The following is a 27,588-nucleotide window of genomic DNA, read 5'->3' on the forward strand; positions in this document are numbered from 1 at the left end:
AACGGCAAAAATGCACTAAAATGGGGTAAAATCCACTTTCTAGCAGCATTTAGTGATTAAATACAAACACTGGAGCTTTTCAGATATCAGAACCGGGCCCACAATTGAAATATTATTTAGGAATATAGCCATATTTTACTCACCAAAAATCCTTTTTAACTGTACACAATATCCATCCTCCTTTCTTTCTTCCTTCTTTTCTATCGCCATCGTAGCTAATGCTGAAAGTCGAGCCTGTACTGTCGTATTTCTGGCATAGTCCGTCTTGAAAATGGCTTTAAATCAACAACAATATATTTGCTTGTGCAGCTCGCTCCAGATACAGTTTGGTAGCTCTGGCTAATCACTAGCCAATCATAGTTTAGGCATAGGCATTGTGGTGTTGCCAACTCGAAATCTGATTGTTAAAGCAACAGTGGTATTGACGCTTGTTTAATGCAGCAGAGCCTGCAGAACTGATTGTGAAGGCCTTGAGGCAGATTTCTGACCCTGGCAACAAATAATGGCTGAAATGTGATTGGTTAAATGCTTCAATATGAAAACACACATCTGGAAGCAGTGCAACCAGGGGGAAAAGCAATGAAAGGAAGCTAACAGACAATTTGGAGTTATTTAATAAGTATTGATGGACAAAATATAATATATGATTCAGATATTTCTTAGGCCAGCAAAGAAGGCCTTGAAGGCCCTGACGGCCCGCCACTGGATTCACCAAACAAGTTATTTTTTTCCAAGTGTCAGCATCGGAACAATAGAACACAATACAATACAACAGGCTCTCGCGCCCCATCGAGCAGACAAAGACAGGTTGTTATGTCTCTCATTGAAACGGCTGCCGAGGGCAGTTTTTCTCCGGGATTTGGTCATAAAAGCGAAGACCTCTTGTATTAAGTGCACCCGAACTTTGCTTCAGTTTTTTGGTAAGAAATTTTGCGTGTTTTACTCAAATAAATATGGTATATGCCACAACGTCCTCAACACTGAATAATTTTGAGAAATTAACCATGTCTCAAATGTTTCTAGTTGATTGCATACCTGTCAACCACAGCCAATTGCTCCCCTTATAAATGATTGCACTTCCCCTTATTTTGGGATGATAAACCTTAACAAACAACGCGGCACCTATTTACTCAATGCAAGACAGACAATGTAGAATAAAAACAAAGATAACTGTGTCAACAAGGTATTTTATTGACCAAATAAACAACAAACAATTCTTTCCCCACTTTCACAAAATTTAATGTTGCTTATTAAAAGTATAAGTGCAGAATTTTGCAGACTCAATCTGTTCTAAAGATGGTTTTACTTCGCAACAGAAACTGTCACATTTTAGTTTAAGTTGCAACAAAGATGTCAGAGTATCAGTTCTCATTGTCTTCCTATTCTTTATGTATTTTCTTCAAGGAGCTGAAAACTCTCTCGCTGTCGGCATTAGAGTAAAGTAGAACTTTTGAAATCTCTTTCATCAATGGAAAGCGATCTTTCCCAAATGCACTCCTTAATTTGTGTGGCCAAATAGACTGGTTTAATTGGTCTTCCATCTAGGCTTTTCTGTGGGATGAGAGCATCAAGTAGCAGCTGGTAATCTTCCCACTTGTCCTTTAATTCCTCCTAATACAGGTGTGTTGCAAACCTGTCAGCCAACATCACAATGTGGCTATAATCTACATCTTTTCTTGATTCCAACACCACCAAATCATTGAGAACAGCATTTTGAAAGGGGAATTTGTTGATCATTTTGGTCACAACAGCCTCATAGAAAGAAAAAAAACCTTTGCTGGTGTGATGCTTAGGTTGCCTTCATCATTATTGTCTTTGAAGAGAGCCCTAGCACTCACTCCAACTGCAAGTCTGCCATCTTCATGACGTAGGCACCTGTTGGTAATGTCCTCTTCTGTCAGGTGTTATCAGATTTCACATGCTCCATCTATTCTAAATTTTAGCAACACTTTCTTTAGCAGCCGTTCTAGTTCTGGAATCACATCACCAATCATGCATTCTTCTGTTTGGAAGAGTACGTTAAATAAATAGATGTGGTGTAAGATGAAGCTGAGGAAGTGGAGTGAGAGGAGAGTCAAAGGGTTACCATTGATTGATTTGACTTTACCAGGCCTTTCAACATCTGCATGACTGGAAAAGTATCTTTTGAGAGCCTCAAATTGTGTCAGAGTTCTTTCTACCACTTTTAGCAGAGAAAGCCATCGTGTTGGGCAATGCTTGAGGATTTGTTCATGCTCATTGTTTGGAAAGTCCTGAAACTCCTTAAAATCCTCCATTTGTTTTGAGCTGTTCTTTAAAAAAATAAAAGATATCCACCAGCAAGTCTTTCACATTGACTGGCAGTGTCTTCAGTCCACTTTTTATACAGATATTGCGAAGGCGGCAAATGCATCTAATGCTAAACACAGCCTCCATGATGACAAGCAAACTCCTAAAAAAATACAGACCATACTTTTATAATAAGTTCAACCACAAATAATAACATAAATTCATAGTCATTCTATATAAAATCTATATACAGTGGGGCAAATAAGTATTAAATCAACCACCAATTGTGCAAGGTATCCTACTTGAAAAGAATAGAGAGGCCTGTAATTGTCAACATGGGTAAACCTCGACCATGAGAGACAATGTGGAGAAAAAAAACAGAAAATCATGTTGTTTAATTTTTTAAAGACTGTTTGCAAATCATGGTGGAAAATAAGTATTTGGTCAATATCAAAAGTTCATCTCAATACTTTCTTATGTACCCTTTGTTGGCAATAACGGAGGCCAAACGTTTTCTGTAACTCTTCACAAGCTTTTCACACACTGTTGCTGATATTTTGGTCCATTCCTTCATGCAGATCTCCTCTGGAGCAGTGATGTTTTGGGGCCGTCGTTGGGCAACACGGACTTTCAACTCCCTCCACAGATTTTCTATGGGGTTGAGATCTGGAGACTGGCTAGGCCACTCAAGCACCTTGAAATGCTTCTTACGAAGTCACTCCTTTTTTTGCCCGGGCTGTGTGTTTAGGACCATTGTCATGATGAAAGACCCAGCCACGTCTCCTCTTCAATATCCTTGCTGATGGAAGGATATTTTTACTCAAAATCTCTCGATACATAGCCCCATTCATTCTTTCCTTTACACAGATCATCCTGAACATCCTGGTCCCTTTGCAGAAAAACAGCCCCAAAGCATGATGTTGCACATGCTTCACAGTGGGTATGGTGTTCTTCGGATGCAATTCAGTATTTTTTCTCCTCCAACCATGAGAATCTGTGTTTCTACCAAAAAGTTCTATTTTGGTTTCTCCAGTCCTCTCCTAGATCATCCAAATGCTCTCTAGCGAACCGTAGACGGGCCTGAATGTGTACTGGCTTCAGCAAGGGGACACGTCTGGCAGTGCAGGATTTGAGTCCCTGGCGGCGCATTGGGTTACTGATAGTAGCCTTTGTTACTGTGGTCCCAGCTCTGTGTATGTCATTCACTAGGTCCCCCCGTGTGGTTCTGGGATTTTTGCTCACCGTTCTTGTTATCATTTTGACGCCACGGGGTGAGATCTTGCATGGAGCCCCAGATCGAGGGAGATTATCAGTGGTCTTGTATGTCTTCCATTTTCTAATAATTGCTCCCACAGTTGATTTCTTTACACCTAGCGTTTTACCTATTGCAGATTCAGTCTTCCCAATCTGGTGCAGGTCTACAATTTTGTCTCTGGTGTCCTTCGACAGCTTTTTGGTGTGGGCCATAGTGGAGTTTAGAGTGTGAGAGACTGAGGTTGTGGACAGGTGTCTTTTATACCAATAATGAGTTAAAACAGATGGTATTAATTTAGGTAAGGAGGGGAGACCTCGTTAGACCTCGTTAGAAGTTGGACCTCTTTGACAGCCAGAAATATTACTTGTTTGTAGGTGACCAAATATTTATTTTCCACTCTAATTTGGGAATAAATTATTTAAAAATCAAACAATGTGATTTCCTTTTTTTTCCACATTCTGTCTCTCATGGTTGAGGTTGATTAAATACTTATTTGCCCCACTGTATATCAGATATAATAACATTAAACCATGCATGTTTCTGGAACATTAAACTCAAGAAGAATGGAATCAATCGTTTGGAGAATCTGATGATGATAAATCAGACTTGGAAAATTTGTAAATATTATGGTAATGAATTAGACTAAGAATTTAAAATTGTAAATTCCATTTGAGAATTGTGTTCATACTGGTAGTTTCTTTTACCAGGTTTCCGTACCATATGTTGTGAATAAATGTTTTGTCATGCCCACATGTGTTCAGTATTTTCCAGTTACCAGTACCGGTGCAATCCTTGGTGTGAGCTTAGAAAAAGTGAAAACAAAAATTTATATAATTTTTTAGTCAAGAATTATGAGTGTGCTTTATACTCAAATAAATACGGTATATAGTAAAAAGGTGGACGTGACTGACGTCCGAATGCAGGTGTGAAAGGGGGGAGGATATTGGGGTTTGCTGAAGCATTATAGTGAAAAAGGTGGACGTGACTGATGACCGAATGGGAGTGTGAAAGGGGAGGGGGATTGGGAAAGAATAGTGCGCATATTCCGAAACGACGGGCATGTGCATATCCTGCTTGAAGCAACCAGTGACTGAGAGGACCCGGATTACAGTCGAAACGGGTAAGAAATTGGTCTTACAAAAAACGTAACTTTTAGAAAATACAAATTTCCCATACAAGAGTTGTTATATGCCATACACAATTTGAAACGCTCAAAAAACGGGGAAACCGTATAAATTGACAGGTATATGATTGACTACCCAAAAAGTTGCTACATCTCAAAAGCCACTTCCTGCTTCGATGCATAAACATTAAACCATTGTAACTTTTCCTCTTTAAGACCATTGTACAATCTGAACGTCATCCAAATACAAAGTGTTCTGTGCAAGATATCTCTCCAGGGGATGGATCACAGTGAATGTCATGTATCCATGCATTTCTCCAGTGTTTTAAATACAAAATAGCTGATCGTACATTTCAAGAAATTAAATAGAAGAGCACCTGATGATCGCTGACATGTTGTATAAGGATTTTACAGTCGAGGTATATCCTGTCTCCTTCCACCTGGACTTTAATAAATGACATTGATTGGAGAGCCAGCATTACTCTGTGGTACATAGACATCAAGGTTTCCGATGGTGACAATCTTACGGATTAATCTTAAACTACATAGTGGATATGAGCCTACCTGTTCCATGTGTTTAGTGTGATTTCACAATTTAGATGTGCTGAAGCTGAGCTCAACGAGGCAGAGAACCTCTGAGATACCATCTCAAAGAGGACGTCACATATATGCATTCTGCTTGGTTGACTACCCGATAGCTCCAACTCATAGATCACCTTCTACTTTCAAGCATAAACATTAAACCATTATACTTTTTAGTCTGGTGTTAGTGTAAAATGAACATTTATTTCATACCTGTAATGTACAGATAATCTCAGGAAGACAGGTTCCTTTTTGTGAGACTGTGTAATCTTCAAGAAGGATTACCCTGTAAACAATAGTATTCATTAGGTATGGTACTTTGGTAATATCTGCAAAAGACAATAGAATGTAACAAGGCAACACTTGCAGTCACCTGACCAATGTCATACTTAAAGTTTAGCATGGTGGCTGTTGAGATGCTGTAAGGCAGGGGTCTCAAACTTGCGGCCCGCGGGCCAACTGCGGCCCGCGGGACGATAATTTGCGGCCCCCGTCTTAATATGAAAGATCGATTTTTATTTTTTTAATTTTTTTATTTTTTTATTTTTTTTTTACCCCTTTCCCCATGATGGCGCCGTTTAAGTGGCAGCCAGTGGCAGTAGCTCTGTCCACTCATGTTTTTCTTGTTTTACAGCATGTTTTACATGAAAAATTAGAGGGAACATTGACATGCACCTGCTTGTGGCAGGTGTGATACTGGTGTGCCGATAGCGAGCAATGATGATGTCGTGACCGGATGATTCGCCTAAAGACGTTTCGCCGACGGACGTTTGACAGACGGACAGGTCGTACTAGTATTTGTTAGTTTAATGATTAAATACAAATACTAGTATTTGTATTTAATCATTAAACGCTGTTTTCAGCTGGATTTGACCGAATTTGAGAGCATTTTGAGCCGTTTGGCGAATGGACGTCTATAGACATTTTTTTGCCTCCATCGCGATATCATCCAGTATTTGTATTTAATCATTAAATGCTGTTTTAGGATGGATTTGACCCGATTGCTGTCATTTTACGGCTCGGTTCTGCTACATCTGCCTGCCCAAGAGTGCTTATTCCCGGACTGCCATTGATGGTAGACGAACATTGATTTTTACTATAATTTGGACAACACCGGCGGCGGGCCGGATTAAAAATCCTAACGGGCCGTATATGGCCCGCGGGCCGAGGTTGAAAAACTTGTACACACACGATCCGGCGGGGCGAGCGTTCGAATCCCGTTTCGGCGAAACCTCTGTTCGGCCGAATGAACGTTCGGTGGAACGTCCATTCGGCGACCTGCCTGTCTGTCAAACGTCCGTCGGCGAAACGTCTTTAGGCGAATCATCCGAGTACCGATGATGTCGCTCACACTGGTACTCAGTGCGCTCAGGGAGGTTGTCTTTCTGCTCAGACCAACAAAAAATTAGAGGGAACTTTGGTTCGGAGCTGAATGAACCAATCACGGTGAGGTATACGGCTCTGGAGGTCGGGACATCGGCCGGGCTGTCCAGTGCCTCGCTCACTCACTCATTCCTCCAATCAGCTGGGCGGAGGAGAAGCCGTGAGGCCGATCACTCCGCTCGGCGCGCACACTCCTCCGCTGCTCTCAGCATAGAACTGAATGAGGCGCTATGATCCGTGATCCAGCCTGTGTCAGTGTCTGTAGCCATATCCGCGATTGAAACGGAGAGCGAAAGTGCACATGCGCCACAAACCCGCGCGACTGAATGTGAAAGATCAACCCGAGACTCATTCCAAGTGGAAAAACATATTACAGAGCCCCAGAGATGTCTCTTTCAAAGCCTGCCGTGAAGAGAAAGGTCGGTGATGAGCACAGACAGTTTCAAGAAAAGTGGGGAGTGCAATATTTCTTTGTTGAACACAGGGGCACCCCGACGTGTCTCATTTACACTGAAAAAGTTGCGGTGCACAAGGAATACAATTTGAAACGTAATTGTACTATGAGACATGCTGAGGAGTACGAAAAATACCAGGGAGATGAGAGAGCCAACCAGGTTGCCAGTCTTAAAACACGTCTTCTGAGGCAACAGGATCTCTTCAAGAAGGCTACCAAAGACAGTAATGCAGCAGTCAAAGCTAGCTACGCCGTTTGTGAGTTGATTGATCCTGTGCTACGTGATCCCAAATGGCTCATGGACTATTTGATAACGTTGGAAAGTTTTATCAGTGCTTTTCCTGTGGAAATCCTGATGCGGCCCAGTCTCACCCAGACTCGGCCTCTAGCGGCCCCCAGGTAAATTGAGTTCGAGACCCCTGCTGTAAGGCAATGTTTTTCAGATTAAAAAACTTCAATGTCAAGTCTAAAGAGAACTGCAATAAAAGCAATACTCAGCGTTTTTCATGATGAAAACCTCAAATTATATCCTCTTTTTTTGCCTTAGACTCTATCTTTCAGTTGCACAATAAGCTTAAATTGTCTAAGAATAATTATGCATTTATGATATAAAATACTCAAATAAATATATCTAAATTTAAGATATATTTTGGACTTTTAAGATATACTTCATGTTCTTGTGGGTGGTAAATAATAATCTCGTCTATGAAAAAAAACGTACACAGAAAAGTTAATATTTATATTTGGAGGCCAATCATAATATCAGTGTAGTGGGTCCAGCAAAATACTTTGGATCTCCTTGAGTGACACAGAAAAAGTTCAAATTTAAATGCCAAGTCCTACGGATTTTTAAAGAGCAGTTAAATTGTATAATCCTCTCATCTCATCTCATTTTCTGAACTGCTTTATCCTCCTTAGGGTTGGAGGGGTGCTGGAGCCAATCCCAGCTGTCTCCGGGCCAGAGGCCAATCGCAGGGCACAAGGAGACGGATAACCATGCACACTCACACCCTTACCCATACCCATACCCATACCTAGGGCCAATTTAGAGTGTCCAATCAGCCAACCATGCATGTTTCTGGAATGTGGGAGGAAACCGGAGTACCCAGAGGAAACCCACGCAGGCCCAGGGGGAACATGCAAACTCCACACAGATGGACGTGACCTGGATTTGAACCCAGGACCCCAGAGCTGTGAGGCCGACGTGCTAACCACTAATCCTGTCACAGAGTATACAAGAAAAAAAAATCATGGCTCACAGATCTATAACTATTGCAATTTTATCAAAAAGTATTTTATGTAACGCTACCATTAGCTTGAATAAAAAACGGTGACATCAAGATTGTACAGGAGCCAGTGGAGGGGCATATACAGTTGTGGTCAAAAGTTGACATACAGTTGTGAAGAACATAATGAATGTCATGGCTCTCTTGAGTTTCCAGTTATTTCTACAACTCTGATTTTTCTCTGATAGAGTGATTGGAACAGATACTTCTTTGTCCCAAAAACATTCATGAAGTTTGGTTCTTTTATGACTTTATTATTGGTTACCAGTAAAAGTGATCAAATCTGCTGGGTCAAAAATATACATACAGCAACACAAATCAGCAATTTTGGTGACTTAGAAAGTTGTGTCAGTGAAATGAGCTTCATAGCATGGCCTCTTAACTTCTTGTGAGTGATTGAGTGACTACACCTGGTGATTTCTCTGAGGCCATTTAAATAGGGCTCATTGGATGCAAACGCCCACAAACGCTACAATGGGAAAGTCAAAGGAGCTCAGCATGGATTTGAAAAAGCGAATCCTTGACTTTAACAAGTCAGGAAAGTCACTTGGAGCCATTTAAAAGCAGCTGCAGGTCCCAAGAGCAACAGTGGAAACAATTGTTTGTAAGTATTAAGTGCATAAAACGCAAGCTATCACGTGCTGCTGAGAGAAAATTGGTCAGGATAGTGAAGATTCAACCGAGAATCACCAAGAAGCAAATCTGCCAAGAATTAGAAGCTGCTGGAAGACAGGTGTCTGTGTCCACAGTCAAGCGTGTTTTGCATCTCCATGGACTGAGAGGCTGCCGTGCAAGAAGCCCTTGCTCCAAAAGCGGCACCTTAAGGCTCGACTGAAGTTTGCTGCTGATCACATGGACAAAGATAAGACCTTCTGGAGGAAAGTTCTGTGGTCAGACAAAACAAAAATCGAACTGTTTGGCCACAATGCCCAGCAATATGTTTGGAGGAGAAAAGGTGAGGCCTTTAACCCCAAGTACACCATCCCTACCGTCAAGCACGGTGGTAGTAGTATTATGCTGTGGGGCTGTTTTTCTGTCAATGAAACTGGTGTTTTACAGAGAGTAAATGGGATAATGAAGAAGGAGGATTACCTTCAAATTCTTCAAGATAACCTAAAGTCATCAGCCCAAAGATTGGGTCTTGGGCGCAGTTGGGTGTTCCAACAGGACAATGACCCCAAACACACATCAAAAGTGGTAATGGAATGCCTAAATCAGGCTAGAATTAAGGTTTTCGAATGACCTTCCCAAAGTCCTGACTTAAACCCCATTGAGAACTTGTGGACAATGCTGAAGAAACAAGTCCATGTCAGAAAGCCATCAAATTTAACTGAACTGCACCAATTCTGTCAAGAGGAGTGGTCAAAGATTCAACCAGAAGCTTGCCAGAAGCTTGCCAAAAGTGCCTAATTGAAGTGAAAATGGCCAAGGGACATGTTACCAAATATTAGCGCTGCTGTATGTATATTTTTGACCCAACAGATTTTATCACTTTTTACTGTTCACCCATAATAAAGTCATAAAAGAACCAAACTTCATGAATGTTTTTGTGATGAAGAAGTATCTGTTCCAATCACTCTATCAGAGAAAAATCAGAGTTGTAGAAATAACTGGAAACTCAAGAGAACCATGACATTATGTTCTTCACCAGTGTATGTAAACTTTTGACCACAAGTGTATTTTCAATGAGAGAAATTACATATTAGCAACTACCTTTGCTGCTGGTCCATGATTGCATTGATGAGATGTGAGCAGAGACTCATCAGGCTACCACCACAGCCGCCCTGATCGTCTGAACGACTAAGGTAGAGTTGCATACATACCCATTCATGGTATACCAACCTAAAGCACAGAGGCACAAGCACCACTGAGGGATTTTTTTTGAATGTATTCAATATAAATGTGTATCAGCCACTTGACATTACCGTTCGGAATCGGAAAGTGTGTCTCTACTTCTTTGGACTTGGAGTTCATTGGCCAGCCATTCGGTAAAACATAACTTCACATTGGGAGATTGTATCATGAATTCAAAAATATACATAATTTAATATAATTAATCATCCGTCACATCTAACCGCCAATACATACAGTAATACCTCGACATATGAGTGCCCCGACATATGAGCAATTTGAGATACGAGTAAAATTTCAAGCAAATATTTACAAATTTTGATATACGAGCATACAGCCTGGTGTGGCCAACGCGAGAGGCTGCTTTTGAGAACAACATGGGCACTGTCTTTCGGGTCGCAACTCCCTCTTGTTAATGTCTATACGAGCAGTGTGTGGAGAGTTGCATTTTTTCAGTGTTTTTTCCCCCAGTGCAGAAGGGTGTACACGTGGCTGAGCTTGCTCGCTGATACGAGAGGAGTATACTACTTCTCGTTGGCAAGTGGTCGTACGTTATCTTATTGTGAGGACATTTGTGTGCATCAATTTTGTAATATTTTGAAGGGAAAACGAAAGCAAACAACCCTCGATAGGTTGCAGCGCAAAGTCAGGGTGTGTCTGTTATGTTACGTCATGTTGGTGTTTTTTCAGAGGGTTGGAAAAAATTAATTTCTTTTTAGTTCAATTCTATGGGAAACATTGATTTGAGATACGAGTAAATCGACATATGAGCTCAGTCCCGGAACGCATTAAGCTCGTATCTCAAGGTACCACTGTATTTTAAAAATCTAAACAATGTAAGCAGCTATGTTACCTGATATAGTGGATGTCGTTGTAACCGTAAGAAAGTAGAATGTTTCCAAAGACGTAAAGCTGTCTTTTTCCATTTGTTGGCGGCATATATGACATTGTTCCACAGCCCTCTCCTGTTCAGGTCCTGGTCCTGGTCCTCTTTACCATCAAAAATGTTCATTCTGGTTTCAGGCAGCAGTCTTGGGATGAGGTACTGAAGCTGAAATAGGTAAAAATGCAAATTCAGGGTCCAGATAATATACAGTCAGGATATTCAGACAGTGACAACTCTTACGTATTTGGCTACAAACACCTCTGCAATTATTATTGATGATTATAAAATAAACAAAGATATCCTTGTAACTCCAAAATTTAATAATATTGTCAGGATTTTATTTCATATTATTTTACATTTGCTTGCAACAAATAATACGCTTGGGCTATATATATATATGTATATATATATATATATATATATATATATATATATATATATATACATATATATACATATATATACATATATATACATATATATACATATATATACATATATATACATATATACATATATATACATATATATACACATATACGTATATATATATATATATATATATATATATATATATATATATACAGTGGTACCTCGTCATACGACCGCTCGTCATACAAAATTCTCGTCTTACGGCGGAAATTTCTATCGAATAATTTGCCCGTCATGCGATCAAAATTTCGTGATGCGACCAAGCCAGGTCTTTTTTGCATATCTTTCGTGTATAACAATATTTACGAGCACGGAACGATTAATTCAGACGAGTTTCTCCTAATACCAGGAAACGCACAACGCGCATGCGCAGGCAAAAAGAGGGCTTTCTGGGTAATGAAGTATACTCGTGCACACAACACCTATAGGCAACGGCAACCTTTCTCAGAATAAAACTTCATTACCCACAATCAATACGTGGGTAAGCTCAACTATTGTATTTCCTGTTATTCTTTCTAAGGAAAGAAGCTCCCGCGATCGTTCTTTAAAGACTATTTCTCGTTGGCAAGTGGTCATGCGTTATCCTATTGTGAGGACATTTGTGTGCATCATTTTGGGAATATTTTGAAGGCAATACAACAGCAAAAAGTCCATCGATAGCGAACGTGAGGGTGGAGGCGTGGCAAACCGCCAACCCGGAAAACGAAGGTAACAAAAGATTACAACAAAATTAGGATTCAGGGTGGAGCCAACCCGGAGAAGAAAGGTAAAAAAATTAAAACAAAATTAGAATTCAGTCTTCTGTAAAGTTACATTAAACGTATTTTTGAGTGTCTGTATATATTAATCCAAGTTAATTTAAATTTGTTTGTTACGTTTATGAGTGCGTTACCGTGGAAAAAAAAGGAACCCCACCACCCACGCCCCCAAACATCTCTGTCTCGCATCTCGAGGTACCACTGTGTGTGTGTATGTGTACGTGAATGTGTATGTGTGTGTGTATGTGTGTATGTGTGTATGTGTGTGTGTGTATGTGTGTGTGTACAGACGCTCCCCTACTTACGAACGAGATAGGTTCCGAGCGATTGTTCATAAGTTGAATTTGTCTGTAAGTTGATTCAGTGCTATATTTTGTATTATAATTTATGTTTAAGGCCTATATAAGTATATTGAAGGTTTATATAAGTGCATTTGTATGTTTAAGGCTTGTATAAGTAACGTGCATTGGTTTGTACTGAAAAAAACATTTAATTACATGGAGAGAATACATACAGTACTGTATACATACATTAGAGAGAGAGAGAGATTTACTAGAAACTGGCAGAAAGAAGCTATCTAATGACGATTGCAGTTTTCTTTTTTTTCATCATAAATGATGCGGTAGCACTGTATGGCATCATTCAATTGATTTGCAAACTTTGTGCAACGTTCAATATTTGGGTCCTGCTGCTCGATCTTTATGTTTATAAATGGTACTGACGGTCGAACGATTCAAGTTGTATTCACGTGCAACGCTCACCACTTTCTGACGCGCATCAAGCTTCGTTATTATTGCCAAATGAAATGGCTTGCCTCTTCCTTGCACCTCCCTCAATAGAAGCCTTTCGCTTTTCACCAACCATATTGAATAATGGATGCACGAGATATTTAATGATACAAATGAAAAAGGTTCTTTGCGCACTGGAGATACGTCACGCACTTCCGCATTGCAACGAAGAAGGTAGATGCTGGGTGAGCTGAGCCCTCACAGCGCCAGGCGTATTAGCGGCGGAAAGAAGCACTACTCGGAAAAAAATACAAAATTGGACTTACGAACATTTTTCGACTTAAACGCGATTTGCCGACATGTTCGTATGTACCGTTGTTCGTAAGTTGAATGTTCGTAAGTAGGGGAGCGTCTGTATGTGTATGTGTGTATGTGTATGTGTGTGTATGTGTATGTGTGTATGTATGTATATATATGTATATATATATATATATATATATATATATATATATATGTATATATATACATCGTATTTTCACGACTATAAGGCGCACATAAAAGTCTTAAATTTTCTCCAAAATAGACAGGGCACCTTATAATCCAGTGCGCTTTATTTATGGACCAATAATAAAATTGTTATCACGATAAAATAAAATAAATCAGTCGATATGGTACATCATCCTCTACAGCTCTCACAACTACGGCAAGCAGCCCCCGACTCTACTATTTTCCCGTAGAAAAAGTACTGCGCAGTGACTGCTGGGATATACAGTTCTTTTGTCAATTCACCCAATGGATTGTGGCCTGGCGATCGGCATCAACACAGCTTTACGAAGCATGGACGCTAGCTACTAGCTAGCTACTATTTGCGAATGGATTGTGGCCTGGCGATCAGCATCAACACAGCTTTACTAAGTGTTGGAGTAATCATTATTATAAATGTGTTTGCAATGCTTATTTAGGAATATAAATCCTTATTAAAAAAATGCTTACAATATTAATCAATATATTTGCTTATTAGGAATAGTAATGCTCATCCTAAATGTGTAACAATATTAAACTATATATATATATATATATATATATATATATATATATATATATATATATATATATATATATATATATATATATATATGTGTTGATCGCTGTGCTTTTATGTTAGAGTTATTGGCATTAATAAAAGCCATTTTAATGCATCTCTTGCTAAAGTGAGGACTGTGGTTCACATCAAGAGGACAGGGAATGGCCTTGGGCATGGAGAGGTCTCACAACAGGTGCTCTTGGGAAGAGGACTGTTTACGGCTTCGGAAGATGGTCTCACAACAAGCGCTCTTGGGAACCAAGGACTGTTTTGGGAAGATTCGACAAGACCTACAATTGTTTTGATAACTGTACAAAATTGTTGTGAGACTCTACGAATGTTTAGACTTCTGTGGGGCATGGCGTTAAAATCTTATGAATAAATTAGCGAAGCGGACTTCGAGTTGTTAGAATAATCTTGACCGGACAAGCGGGTGGATGTATTCTCTCTTGCAAGAATTAAATGGAGATGTGACTACAGATGCCTTTTTTATTGAAAGCTGAGTTTGGAAATACCTAAGGATAAACCTAACATTTGGTCCTTCGAGCCTGTGGTCAAGATACCGAAGCAGAATCCAGGTCGCTTCAGTTCGATATCTGGAAAGACCGTGCGCGGCGCTTAAATACCCTTTTCCGGGCTGGATGACTCGAAGGGGCGCCTGGATTCTCGACGGTTGACGACTAACCCTCTGAAAAAGACATCTGGTGACATATCTGGTAAGTCCACGTGAATGTCTGCGTTTGTTGACGGGTTCCAAATGCGCGAAGGGGCATTGTACGTGAGGTCCATTTTTTAAATGAGACTCGCGTCCAGGGGGACTGCGTAAAACCCTGGGCATACTAGTCACTACCAGGTAAAGAGACAGAGCATGAGTCGATAAAACTTGGGGCAGTTCGGGGTGTCCTGTGCCGCGGTCCGGAAAGGTACAAATATAGCTCTGACAGTATTTCACGCTAGGTTATACATTAGGAATTTGGGGCAGTTCGGGGTGTCCTGTACGGAATGGTACAAATATAGCTCTGACAGTATTTCACGCTAGGTTATACATTAGGAATTTGGGGCAGTTCGGGGTGTCCTGTACGGAAAGGTACAAATATAGCTCTGACAGTATTTCACGCTAGGTTATACATTAGGAACTTGGGGCAGTTCGGGGTGTCCTGTACGGAAGGTACAAATATAGCTCTGACAGTATATCACGCTAGGGTATACATTTGTGTTGCGTGTGTTACTTGTGTCGTTCCGCGGAAAAGAAATTTGCTAACTGATAACAGTGCACGCAAGCTCCCTTCAAAATGGGCAGCTCGAATATCAAAGCGGCTAGCGACGACGATCCGAAACAGTGTCTGCCGTGTAAAGATGAAATTTGTTGCAAATCAAAGCGCTACAAGGGTTAAACACCTAAATGTATGGATAAACAAATATGGGTTTGCTGGCCAGCTTAAATATGCATGAAATATTAAAACCTGCAGGATAAAATACGCACTAAGCATAGAAGTAATCTATATATAATATGTGAAGGGAGATACAAGCGACACGGCTTGTTCCACAGATACTAATTATTGTTTTTGATGACGAGGCGGGGAAAGGCACAACGTGCTGTTTTGTAAATGATAGCGGTCCTCGGCTGGTTGATAGGAGCGAGGCGATGGGCTGTTTTGTTCTAAAAACTAGACAGGCCTGCTCAAAATGATTTGAATGAGGATGTTGAGCTAAATTTAAACCAGAGATCACATTCTTTGTGAATGGAATTCAATTGGAATTTTTGTTTGATGCTGAAAGTTGTAAAACAGCAATTAAAATGGTTATTTCCAAGTGCTAGGCATACTTTGTTAATAGTAACTAAATGTACTGTCAATGTACTGGAATGAAATGGCTTATTGTGGCTTATCCTGGTTTCGTTCCCGTCTGCTAGCGGGAATGTTTTGGTTAACAGAAATACAAAACGGCCAATTAAATGTTAAGCGGGGTTGCCAAAACTGCGTTTTTGTCATACTCTAAACTTGCCAAATAATGCGTCGATTGCGGGGGAAGCGCTCTGTTTTGGTGCGGCTGATTTGACGGTGTTAGACATTATAATACAGTATAGTATGCGCGCGGACCGCACAAGTGACTAAAATTTTTGGGGGACCCCTTCCGTGGAGAATAATCCAATAATTGGCCTTGAGGGTGCTAAAGCAAACTTGAGGGCAGAAATGGGTTTTTGCTATGATATAGTTATGCTTGCAGCATATTGTGATTATGGGGTCTTGGCAAAATATTGTGATATAGTTGGATATCGGGAGAGTAATTAATTTAGTTTATTAATTTAGTCTTCTCTAAAAATATTATAATTGTGCACAGGAGGCGAAACATTGTGCACAAAAAGAAAAAGAGAGCGTTTTGGAATTTGTAAACAAAAGATAAGAATGCTGCTTTTGCAGCGAGCGTGAAGGTCATGGTCAGCGGCTAAGGGCGCGCTTCCGTTTAAACATTTCAGAATAAGAACAAAACATGGACTGCAAGGGATGCAGGGTTCCGCGATTATCTTCGTACTTATTTTTTGGATTTAATCAGAAATGTCTTTCGAGGTGATAGAAAATCTGTTTGGCAAAGATTGATTTGGTAAAAGCTTTGGAATTGGGAATAATGCTATTATTATTATTATTTTATTTTTTGTTTTGTGAAGTTCAAAGGGCTCTTAATTGAAGAAAGCTAGTTTTGGAGGATAAAACGATATTAATACTGTTTTTGAATGGTTGGATTGTTCAAAATACTTTAATATAGGAGATTGGCTGGTTAAAGAAAAATGAATGGAATTTTGTTTTTTTACAATATTATGACATATTGGTGACAATTTGTGGGTCCTTTATTAAGCATTGAAAATTGTAATTAGGAAATGCCTGGTAAAAGGTTGATTTCTCTAATTTAATTATTGTAGATTTTTCTTGTGGTAACAGAGAGCTATAGGAAATAGCTCTTATCTTAAGTAAACATAGTATGGGGTGATTTACAAATTATGTCTTAGGTATTAAGAGTTATTTGGTTGTTAAAGAGATCAGACATGAAATTAGCAATGCAGAAATGTCATGAGAAATTTCGTGGCATTCGCCCAAATTATTAGGTAAATTGAACCTGGCTGGGGTAGATAAGATAATTGATTTAGGATAGGCATAGTTTCCCTAGAAGAAACATGGAGCGTCTTTAAGTGCACAAAAGACGTTCCCTGTTTGGCCTGAAGGGGGAATATGCTTTGGTATATGTCATATTGATGACTATTGGGACGTTACTGTCTATTACTTTAGGGGCATACAAATTAAGAATTTAGCCAAAACTTACTGCATTGCAATTATGGGGTTAATACACCTAAATGTTACGGTGATAACGATTGGCAATAACAAGCTTAGATAAAGGGGAATATCTCCAACAAATTCTGGTAGGGCCTTTCATGGTGTGAAACAAGTGATGAAATAATGTCTATGTTTAGAAAATAACATCTCCAAATTATAAAATATCAACCTTTGAGAAAGGCTTTAAGTAGATGGGTTGACTAGAATGGGCAAAATTTGATAACATTGAAAGGGGGTGTAACTTAATGCAGAATATGGAGGTAAAGTTTTACAAACGGTTAAAATACTTAAAGGGTGTGTGTGTGTGTGTGTTTCAATGTGTCACAACTTTTCCGTTATTGCATTATTGGCAAATAAGTAGTTAATCACAGCCACTCGCATGGCAGTCCACATGCTGACTGACTGGGGTAAGGAGCGGCCGGCAATTGTACAAATTTCTATTTTTAGATATGTGGCACGTGAATCGAATACATTAATTACCTAGTTTCTTCAGGCATCAACCTTGCGGTTCGAGGATCTACTAATGCGGCGTGGATCCAGAGTGTGGAGTATTCCTGGTGTCCTCAAGAATTCGTAGGTTTTCTCTGGGTACTCCAGTTTTACTCCAACAAACCAAAATTATGGATGATTGGGGGAGGACTCTAAATTCCTTGATTAGAGATGGATAAAAATGAAAAAGGTTCTTTGCGCACTGGAGATACGTCACGCACTTCCGCACTGCAACGAAGTGGGCAGAAGAAGGTAGATGCTGGGTGAGCTGAGCTGTCACAGCGCCAGGCGTCGGTATTAGCGGCGGAAAGAAGCACTACTCAGAAAAAGGCGCGCAATACAAAATTGAACTTACGAACATTTTTTGACATAAACGCAATTTGCAGACATGTTCGTATGTACCGTTGTTCGTAACTCGAATGTTTGTAAGTAGGGGAGCGTCTGTAATAGGTAATGAAGTTATAATTTAATTTGTGAGGACACTTTCCCCCCACAGCTGCTTTCGAGGCCAGTTAATTGTTTTCAGGACTATTGACTGAACAGGACACCATGTTCCAGGCCGAGACTGTTGATCTCAGTTGGCAATGAAGATCTACAAGGGACTCTTGAATAGTTTTGACTTGGATTCCGACAGATGGCGATAATCGAATCAACTTCCGAAAATACTCGCATTATTGTTTAAAAAATACGGTCGCTCTGTTTACCTTATAAAGAAATTATTATGCTTATTTGTGCAAATTCTTACGCAGTTGTTTTGGTTTCCGATCCGCTCGGGTCACCTTGTATGCTTACTTGTGCAAATTCTTACGCAGGGGTTTATGGTTCCGATCTAATATGAGCAGTTGTTTTTTTATCTTGATGGTGTTATTCGGTTAGCTTATGCAATTGTTTGAATCAGATTACCTTAAATGTTTTGATTATGCGCTGACTAAATTGACAGAGGAAGATGCCGTTTCTTGAGAATCATCCTGGACGAGGGCGAGTTGGGAGTGATTTTCCTTGCAAGTTGTAGCCAGTGTATGTTAATGATGTCTCCCTGTTTTTATTAAAGTGTATTAATAATAAATCTGTATGTGTACATGTGTATGTGTGTGTATGTGTAGGTATATGGATGTGTATGTGTCTGTGTGTGTGTATGTATATGTATGTATGTATGTGTCTGTGTGCGTGCATATATACATATAGACCAGTGGCGGGCGGTGCATTTTCTGGTAGCGCCTTCAACATATCAATCCAACCCTCAAAAACTATTTTATGGCTATAAAACCTCTACTGCAGCTACAGCTGCGACACACAAAAATAATCAATAAATTAATGCACAAAAATGGGGTAAAATCTACTTCCTAGCAGCATTTCATGATTAAATACAAATACTGGAGCTTTTCAGACATTAAAACCAGGCCAGGGGGTGATTTTCCCGGGAAAAGACAGCGATGAACGTCAATGGCGTACGGGCAAACATTGCCCGAAAATGGGGTAAAATCCAGCCCAAAACAGCATTTATTGATTAAATACAAATACTGGAGCTTTTTAGACATCAGAACCGGGCCCGGAGTATCATTTCCCCGGTAAAAAGACAGCGATGAACGTCGATACGTCCATACGTGAAATAACAAAAAATGCACTAAAATACTAAAATTAGGTAAAATCCACTTCCTAGCATCATTTATTGATTGAATACAAATACTGGAGCTTTTGAGACATTACAACCAGGCCAGGGGGGTGATTTTTCCCGGGAAAAGACAGCGATGGAAGTCAATGGTGAAATGCCAAAAATTAAACTGGGATAAAATCCACTTCCTAGCAGCATTTTGTGATTAAATACAAACACTGGAGCTTAAATACAAACACTGGAGCTTTTCAGATATCAGAACTTGGCCAACAATTGAAATATTATTTAGGAATATAGCCATATTTGTAATTTTACTCACCAAAAATCCTTTTTACACAATATCCATCCTCCTTTCTTTCTTCCTTCTTTCCTATCGCCATCGAAGCTAATGATGAAAGTCAAGCCTGTCCTGTCATATTTCCGGCATAGTCCGTTTTGAAAATGGCATTAAATCAACACAACAATATACTATTTGCTTGTGGAGCTAAGTTAGCGCACTGAAAGTGCCCCACACACCATTTTCCTGGCTGCAACAGGCTTGCTAGCTTCGGAGTTGACCGCCCTTTCTTAATGATGTCCATTTTTTTCCTGAAAAAGTCCGTCTAGAAAATAGCTTTGTGAGCAAACAGAATCTATTTGTTTTTGCTTCTGTCGGCCATAGTGGATGGAGTTTGCGATCTCGGCTGCCTCGGTATTGCTTTGGCCCGCCTACTAGCCAATCATAGTTTGTGAAAGCAATGACATGTGCCAGCCAGCAAAATGCTAACGCCTATGAAAAATCATTGTGGGGTTGCCAACTCGAAATCTGATTGGTTAAAAGCAACAGTCTAGTTTAATGCAGCAGAGCCCGCAAGAACTGATTGTGCAGGCTTTGAGGCAGATCTGATCTGGCAACAAATAATGGCTGAAATGTGATTGGTTAAATGCTTCAATATGAAAACACACATCTGGAAGCAGTGCAACCAGGGGGAAAAGCAATGAAAGGAAGCTAACAGACCATTTGGAATAATAAGTACGTATTGATGGACAAAATATAATATGATTCAGATATTTCTTAGGCCAGCAGAGAAGGCCTTGAAGGCCCTGACGGCCCGCCACTGATATAGACACATTTATATAGATATATACATATATACACATTTACATAGATATATACATATATACACATTTATAAAGATATATACATATATACACATTTATATAGATATATACATATATACACATTTATATAGATATATACATATATACGCATTTGTATAGATATATACATATATACACATATATTATATATATACACAGTGGTACCTCGTCATACGACCGCTCGTCATACAATATTCTCGTCTTACGACGGAAATTTCGATTGAATAATTCGCCCGTCATGCGATCAAAATTTCGTGATGCGACCAAGCCAGGTGGCCATGGCAGTCTTTTTTGCATATCTTTCGTGTATCTTTTTCAGACCAGGAAAAGCACAACGCGCATGCACGGGAAAAAGAGGGCTTTCTGGGTAATGAAGTATACTCGTGCACACAACGCCGACAGGCAATGGCACTCTTTCTCAGAATAAAACTTTACCCCCAATCAATACGTGGGTAAGCTCAGCTGTTGCATTTCCTGTTATTATTATCTAATACGAGGAGTATTATATTACTTCTCGTTCGCTGCTCGTAAGAACATCAGCGGCACTGGCTCGCAATTCCCTCTTTGTAATATTTCTGGTCGCAACTCTCTCTCGTAGGCGCCGTTCAAAGCGGCTGCGTTCAGAGCCATTTCAACGAGGGAGTTTCGAGCCGGTCTTTATGAGCAGCGGAGCGATCGCTAAAATGTACTACAAGACTATTTCTCGTTGCCAAGTGGTCGTGGGTTATCCTATTGTGAGGACATTTGTGTAAATCATTTTCGGAATATTTTGAAGGGAATACGTAGTACAACAGCAAACAGCCCATCGATAGCGAACGTGAGGGTGGAGGCGTGGCAAACCGCCAACCCGGAAAACGAAGGTAACAAAAGATTACAACAAAATTAGAATTCAGTTTTGTGTAAAGTTACATTAAACATATGTTTGAGTGTGTCTGTATATATTAATCCAAGTTAATTTAAATGTATTTGTTCGTTTACGAGTGCTGTGGATAAAGTCCCCCGAATACCCCCCCGCCCCCTGCCTCCATTTATGCCGCTGTCTCTTCCCTACGCGAAATGCGTCTAATTTTACTTCTATTAAACACATTTTATTACTATTAAACCACTCGTTATTTATTACTTAGTCAATATATGGTGAATTATAAGAAATAAAACATTTTTTCCAATCCAATATCCTGTTTTTGGTCGATAGCGAACGTGAGGGTGGAGGCGTGGCAAACCGCCAACCCGGAAAACGAAGGTAACAAAAGATTACAACAAAATTAGAATTCAGTTTTGTGTAAAGTAACATTAAACGTATGTTTGAGTGTCTGTATATATTAATCCAAGTTAATTTAAAAAAAAAAAATCCGTTTACGAGTGCGTTGTTGTAGAAAAAAAACGAACCCCCCCACGCCCCCAAACGTCTCTGTCTCCCGTCGGGAGAAAGATCGTATAATGGAACACGTGAAAGGTGCAGTGCCGATGCAATCGACGATCAATAGCGAAAAAAGAGGGAAAATCATAGAAGAGATGGAGAAACTTTTCACCATTTGGCTCAAAGATCAGCAGCAGCGGCGTATTCCTCTGAGCCTTATGCTCATTCAGGAGAAGGCCAAATCTATCTTTGAGGATGTCAAGGCTAAGGCTGGAGAAAGCGCTGCTGAAGAAACGTTTTCTGCCAGCCACGGGTGGTTTTCCCGTTTCAAGAAGAGGGCTAATCTCCACCCTGTCACCATTAAGAAATTCGAGTTGAAACTCTTGACCGAGGGCTTTTCGCTCATAGATAAAGCCATCGCACTCTTCGAGCAGCAAGACCCAAATATTGAACGTTGCACAAAGGTTGCAAATCAATTGAATGATGCCATACAGTGCTACCTCATCATTTATGATGAAGAAAAAAAAGAAAACTGTGCAATCGTCGTTAGATCGCTTCTTTCGGCCAGTTTCTAGTAAATCCTCCAAGGAAGATACTCATCAACCCTCATCTTCTTCTCCTCGACCCTCAGCTTCTTCCTACATTGAAGTTACGGGGGAGGAAGTAACTTTTGAAGCCCATTCCAGCGACGACGAAGACCCTCTCATGATATAAAATCCTATAGTCGTGAAAATACGGTATATATTTTTTATTCTATAGTTTAGGTTACAAATGAACTAACGTTTACACTTAACAGGAACACAATGTTGCACTAAGTGGCATTAGATGATTGAAAACGATTTTAACTTTGGTTTAAAAAAAATATAATACTTGTTTTTTCTCCCCGGGCCTGCTTGGGTTTTCTCCGGGTACTCCGGTTTCCTCTCACATTCCAAAAACATTCATGGTAGGCGGATTATACACTCTAAATTGCCCCTAGGTATGGGTGTGAGTGTGCATGGTTGTCTGTCTCCTTGTGCCCTGCGATCGGCTGACAACAGGTTCAGGGTGTTCCCCGCCTCTGACCCGGAGACAGCTGGGTATGATTCCAGCACCCCCCGCGACCCTAATGAGAATAAAGCGGTTCAGAAAATGAGATGAGACAATACTTGGTATTTAAATGATTCAGAGGCAGAGAAGGAGAGATCAATTAAAAGAATGGCAATGGTGAATAAAGCAAACTCAAATTCCTCAAGACAGACCTTCTTATAAATAATGCTGGGCGTCATTTCTTCTTTATGAGGCAGTGAGTCCCCTATATAGATCACATAGGACATGGCAGCCACACAGAACCTGAATAATTTGAAGAGTAATTTTAAAATATACTTGACAAGCAAAGATGAGAGAAAACAAATTGTGTCTTTAAAATAATTTGACCATACCCTAATTGTGTTAATACTTTACCTAAAACAGAAGTACATGCAAGTATCTGTGTTGCAGACCAGTGCTGAGCAAAGAGCCTCTGAGACAGATACCGGATTACTAGGCTGCCTTGGTGAAGTCAGCTGCACAACATGATTTGGGAACATGGAGGCATTGAGATGAACAACAAAGGCTGCTAACCCAACCACTTGTGGACAACTCAGCATGGACCCCTTGAAAACAGAAAATTGTATCCAAAAATTATACTTAAAATATAATGGAAACATTGAAAAGACAATTAAAATACATACAGGTAGTTTCATTTATTTTGGGGACAACATGCAGCATATGAAGAACATTTTAAAAATAATTAAAAAGGTTAAAAAGTGTTTTAATGTTACAAAATATCTATATTTAAGGAATCTTGAAAGAATTAATATCGGAGCCAAGTGCTTTGCACATGAACCATTTGAATCGGCATTAGTCTGCTGGTTCCCGATGTAAATTAAGACAAAAATGTGCAAAAACAACATTTCTGCTTCAAAAAATAGTTTAAAACTTTTTTATTTAAGAGAATTTTTCAAATGCAAAAAAACTTTAGTTGTGGTTGCTTCATGTAAGAACCACAAATCAGGCTCAGATTTTTACTTATTTGTTGGAAAAAACAAAATTTTACAAGTAAAGATAAAAAGAACACACTTTAAAATGTTTTAGTAAAATTATGTTAAATAATAATCATAGATAATTGTATCAATTAAGTTCTAAACATGATAACCGTACACGATATGTAAATTTCAACAGGGAGGTTTTAAATGTTAGGTCCCCAGGGTAAAGCAAAATACTGGTGTCCTTTCGCACAACAAACCAAAGGGAATGTATATATAGTTGAGCATGAAAATAAGTACAATCATACCTCTACTTACGAATGCCTCTAGGTACAAAATTTCAGAAACCTTTTGAGGTGCAAATGAGTGCCTCAAGATGCGAAAACAAGATCCAAGTTAGGAAAACGTCAATACATTTCCTGTATCCGTTATTTTATTTTGATATTGTCTCGTGTGCATTGCTTCTTGCTTGACAGTTTCACCACACTAACAGGCTCTTATTGGATGTCTCACAACAACAACACTCCATGTTTCAAGATTTTCTTCTGTCTATTTACCGCCCTTTGTCGTTGTGTGCTTGAACTTATGCTTGGGGGAAGCTGTGGCCAAGTGCCTTCAATGGACTCGCAGTCAACAACAACTACATGTTTCAAGATTTTCTTCTGACTGTTTACTGCCGTTTGTGGATGTGTGCTTGAACTTATCCCTGGGGGAAGATGTCGTCAAGTGCCTTCAATGGACTCGCAGTCAACAACAATTCCATGTTTCAAGATTCTCTTATGTACTTTTGACCGCCGTTCGTCGTTGTGTATGTATATATATATATATATACAAACATGTACAGGTGTACACCTGTACACCTGTACACCTGTACACCTGTACACCTGTACACATGTACGTGACCGGACGTTTTGTCGAACGGACGTTTGGTCACCGGACACTTCATCGACCGGACACTTCGCCGCCAGACAGTTCGCCTAACCTTAACCACTATTAAAGAAGACAAAGGAAATTCACATATTCTTTATATTCTTTATTAAAGAAAATAAAACAGCAAAAACTCGCTCGACAACGCAAACACATTTACATTTGGGCGTGTGTGTACTAAATGGGCTCGTCTCTAAACACACTACGCACGAAACAGGGTTCCTACGTTGAGCGCTCCATTTTAAAAATAAAAGGCAATACATGAAATTATTTTATTAAAAAAAATATTAAAAAGATGACAAAGGAAATTCACATTCTTCGTCGTCTTCTTTTTTTTTTGCTTGGTATTCCCATAGGTATCGTGTATACAAACTAGATTTTCGATGCGCGTTGTGAGGCAACGGAGCTAGACGTCGTCGCTTGTCGCCGGACACGCGAACGTTTTTAAAATAAAAGGCAATAAATAAAATTGTTTTTAAAAAAAATTATTAAAAAGAAGACAAAGGAAATTCACATATTCTTCGTCGTCTTCTTTTTTTTTGCTTGGTATTCCCATAGGTATCGTGTATACAGAGTAGATTTCCGATGCGCGTTGTGAGGCAACGGAGCTAGACGTCGTCGCTTGTCGCCGGAATCGCGAACGTTTTTTAAAATAAAATTATTTTAATTTTTTTATTAAAAAGAAGACAAAGAAAATTCACATAGTCTTTGTCATCTTTTTTATTTGCTTGGTATTCCCATAGGTATCGTGTATACAGACTAGATTTCCGATGCACGTTGTGAGGCAACAGAGCTAGACGTCGTCGCTTGTCGGCCATCTTAAGAACAGACCCATTCGCTCCTATTAATAGAGTCAATAGGTAGAGTCAATATAGCAGGTAAGTAAGCAGACAGTGGGAGGTAAGTGATCCATTTTATTCTTTGTTGGCACCGGTGAGGCAAACCTTTTCGCAGTCGCCGGGAGTTGGTTGCGCTCGGGAGGTGATGCGATGTATCCATCACGGCAGAGTGCCAGCAAGTCTGAAACTATCACTTGGTTGGGCTCTTGCCTGGGAAAAGCGCACTTTGTGGAGAAGAACTTTCAATTTCGTCATACGCAGCTGGGTATGATGACAATTAGGCTTTTGTCTAGTCAATGATGATGACAAGCCTGAGTCTGATTTTATTTAATTATTTAATAGAATTTGCTTTTTGAAAGGACAATAGATTGCTTGATTTAAAATCAAACGTGTGCGTCTATATCAAAGTCAGAGATGCAGTATTTTTGGCATACTTCATAACAAATATCAGCATCCAGTCAGAATTGTAGCCAAATCAATTCGCGATTAAAAACCAAACAGTTAATAGTAATTTAGTGGAGTCACTCAGTGCCCCCCGAGGAATCGAATTTCATTTGTCTTCTTTTTAATATTTTTTTAATAAAATAATTTTATTTTAAAAATGGAGTGCTCAATGTAGGAACCCCGTTTCGTGCGTAGTGTGTTTAGAGATGAGCCCATTTAGTACGCACACGCCCAAATGTTAATGTGTTTGTGTTGTCGAGCGAGTTTTTGCTGTTTTAATTTCTTTAATAAAGAATATGTTAATTTCCTTTGTCTTCTTTAATAGTGGTAAGGGGTTAGGCAAAGTGTCCGGCGACGAATTGTCCGGTCGACGAACTGTCCGGCGACCAAACGTCCGTTCGACGAAACGTCCGGGGACGAAGTGTCCATCAACGAAATGTCCGGGTACCCATATATACATGTACATATACACATATACACACGTACACGTACACACGTACACACGTACACGCGTACACGCGTACACGCGTACACGCGTACGCGCGTACGCGCGTACACGCGTACACACGTACGCGTACACGCGTACACGCGTGTGCGCGTACACGCGTGTGCGCGTACACGCGTACGCGTACGCGCGTACGCGTGTGTACACGCGCACGCGCGTACGCGTGTGTACACGCGTACGCGCGCACGCGTGTGTACACGCGTACGCGCGCACAGGCGCACGCGTGTGTACACGCGTACGCGCGCACAGGCGCACAGGCGCACAGGCGCACAGGCGCACAGGCGCACAGGCGCACAGGCGCACAGGCGCACAGGCGCACAGGCGCACAGGCGCACAGGCGCACAGGCGCACAGGCGCACAGGCGCACAGGCGCACAGGCGCACACGCGTACACGCGCACACGCGTACACGCGTACACGCGTACACGCGTACACGTACACGTACACACGTACACGTACACACGTACACGTACACACGTACACGTACACACGTACACGTACACACGTACACGTACACACGTACACGTACACACGTACACACGTACACGTACACACGTACACACGTACACGTACACACGTACACGTACACACGTACACGTACACACGTACACACGTACACGTACACACGTACACGTACACGCGTACATGTACACGCGCACATGTACACGTGCACATGTACACGTGCACATGTACACGTGCACATGTACACGTGCACATGTACACGTGCACATGTACACGTGCACATGTACACGTGCACATGTACACGTGCACATGTACACGTGCACATGTACACGTGCACATGTACACGTGCACACGTACACGTGCACACGTACACGTGCACACGTACACGTGCAC

The 27,588-nt window shown here is 40.3% G+C and overlaps 1 protein-coding gene across 14 annotated transcripts in view; it reads right to left on the bottom strand.

Moving 5' to 3' along the window:
- The window catches only part of fanca (FA complementation group A), a 166,485-nt gene that overhangs the window by 27,117 nt on the left and 111,780 nt on the right, over positions 1–27,588 (bottom strand). For 13 of the 14 annotated variants that reach the window (XR_013299496.1, XR_013299498.1, XR_013299497.1 and 10 more), the window contains 8 exons: positions 23,458–23,648; positions 23,256–23,346; positions 11,056–11,253; positions 10,277–10,350; positions 10,065–10,193; positions 5,442–5,514; positions 5,211–5,365; positions 5,024–5,129 (listed from right to left, as the gene is read on the bottom strand). Coding sequence is in view for 8 of the 14 variants with exons in the window: in XM_077595441.1 (XP_077451567.1) it covers positions 5,024–5,129; positions 5,211–5,365; positions 5,442–5,514; positions 10,065–10,193; positions 10,277–10,350; positions 11,056–11,253; positions 23,256–23,346; positions 23,458–23,648 (1,017 nt within the window). In the remaining 6 variants the exon portion in view is untranslated. The remainder of the gene's footprint in view (positions 1–5,023; positions 5,130–5,210; positions 5,366–5,441; positions 5,515–10,064; positions 10,194–10,276; positions 10,351–11,055; positions 11,254–23,255; positions 23,347–23,457; positions 23,649–27,588) is intronic. The other variant, XM_077595442.1, reaches the window with a different exon arrangement.

The sequence above is a fragment of the Stigmatopora argus genome, chromosome 3 (genome assembly GCF_051989625.1).
Source record: "Stigmatopora argus isolate UIUO_Sarg chromosome 3, RoL_Sarg_1.0, whole genome shotgun sequence".
Lineage (NCBI taxonomy): Eukaryota > Metazoa > Chordata > Actinopteri > Syngnathiformes > Syngnathidae > Stigmatopora > Stigmatopora argus.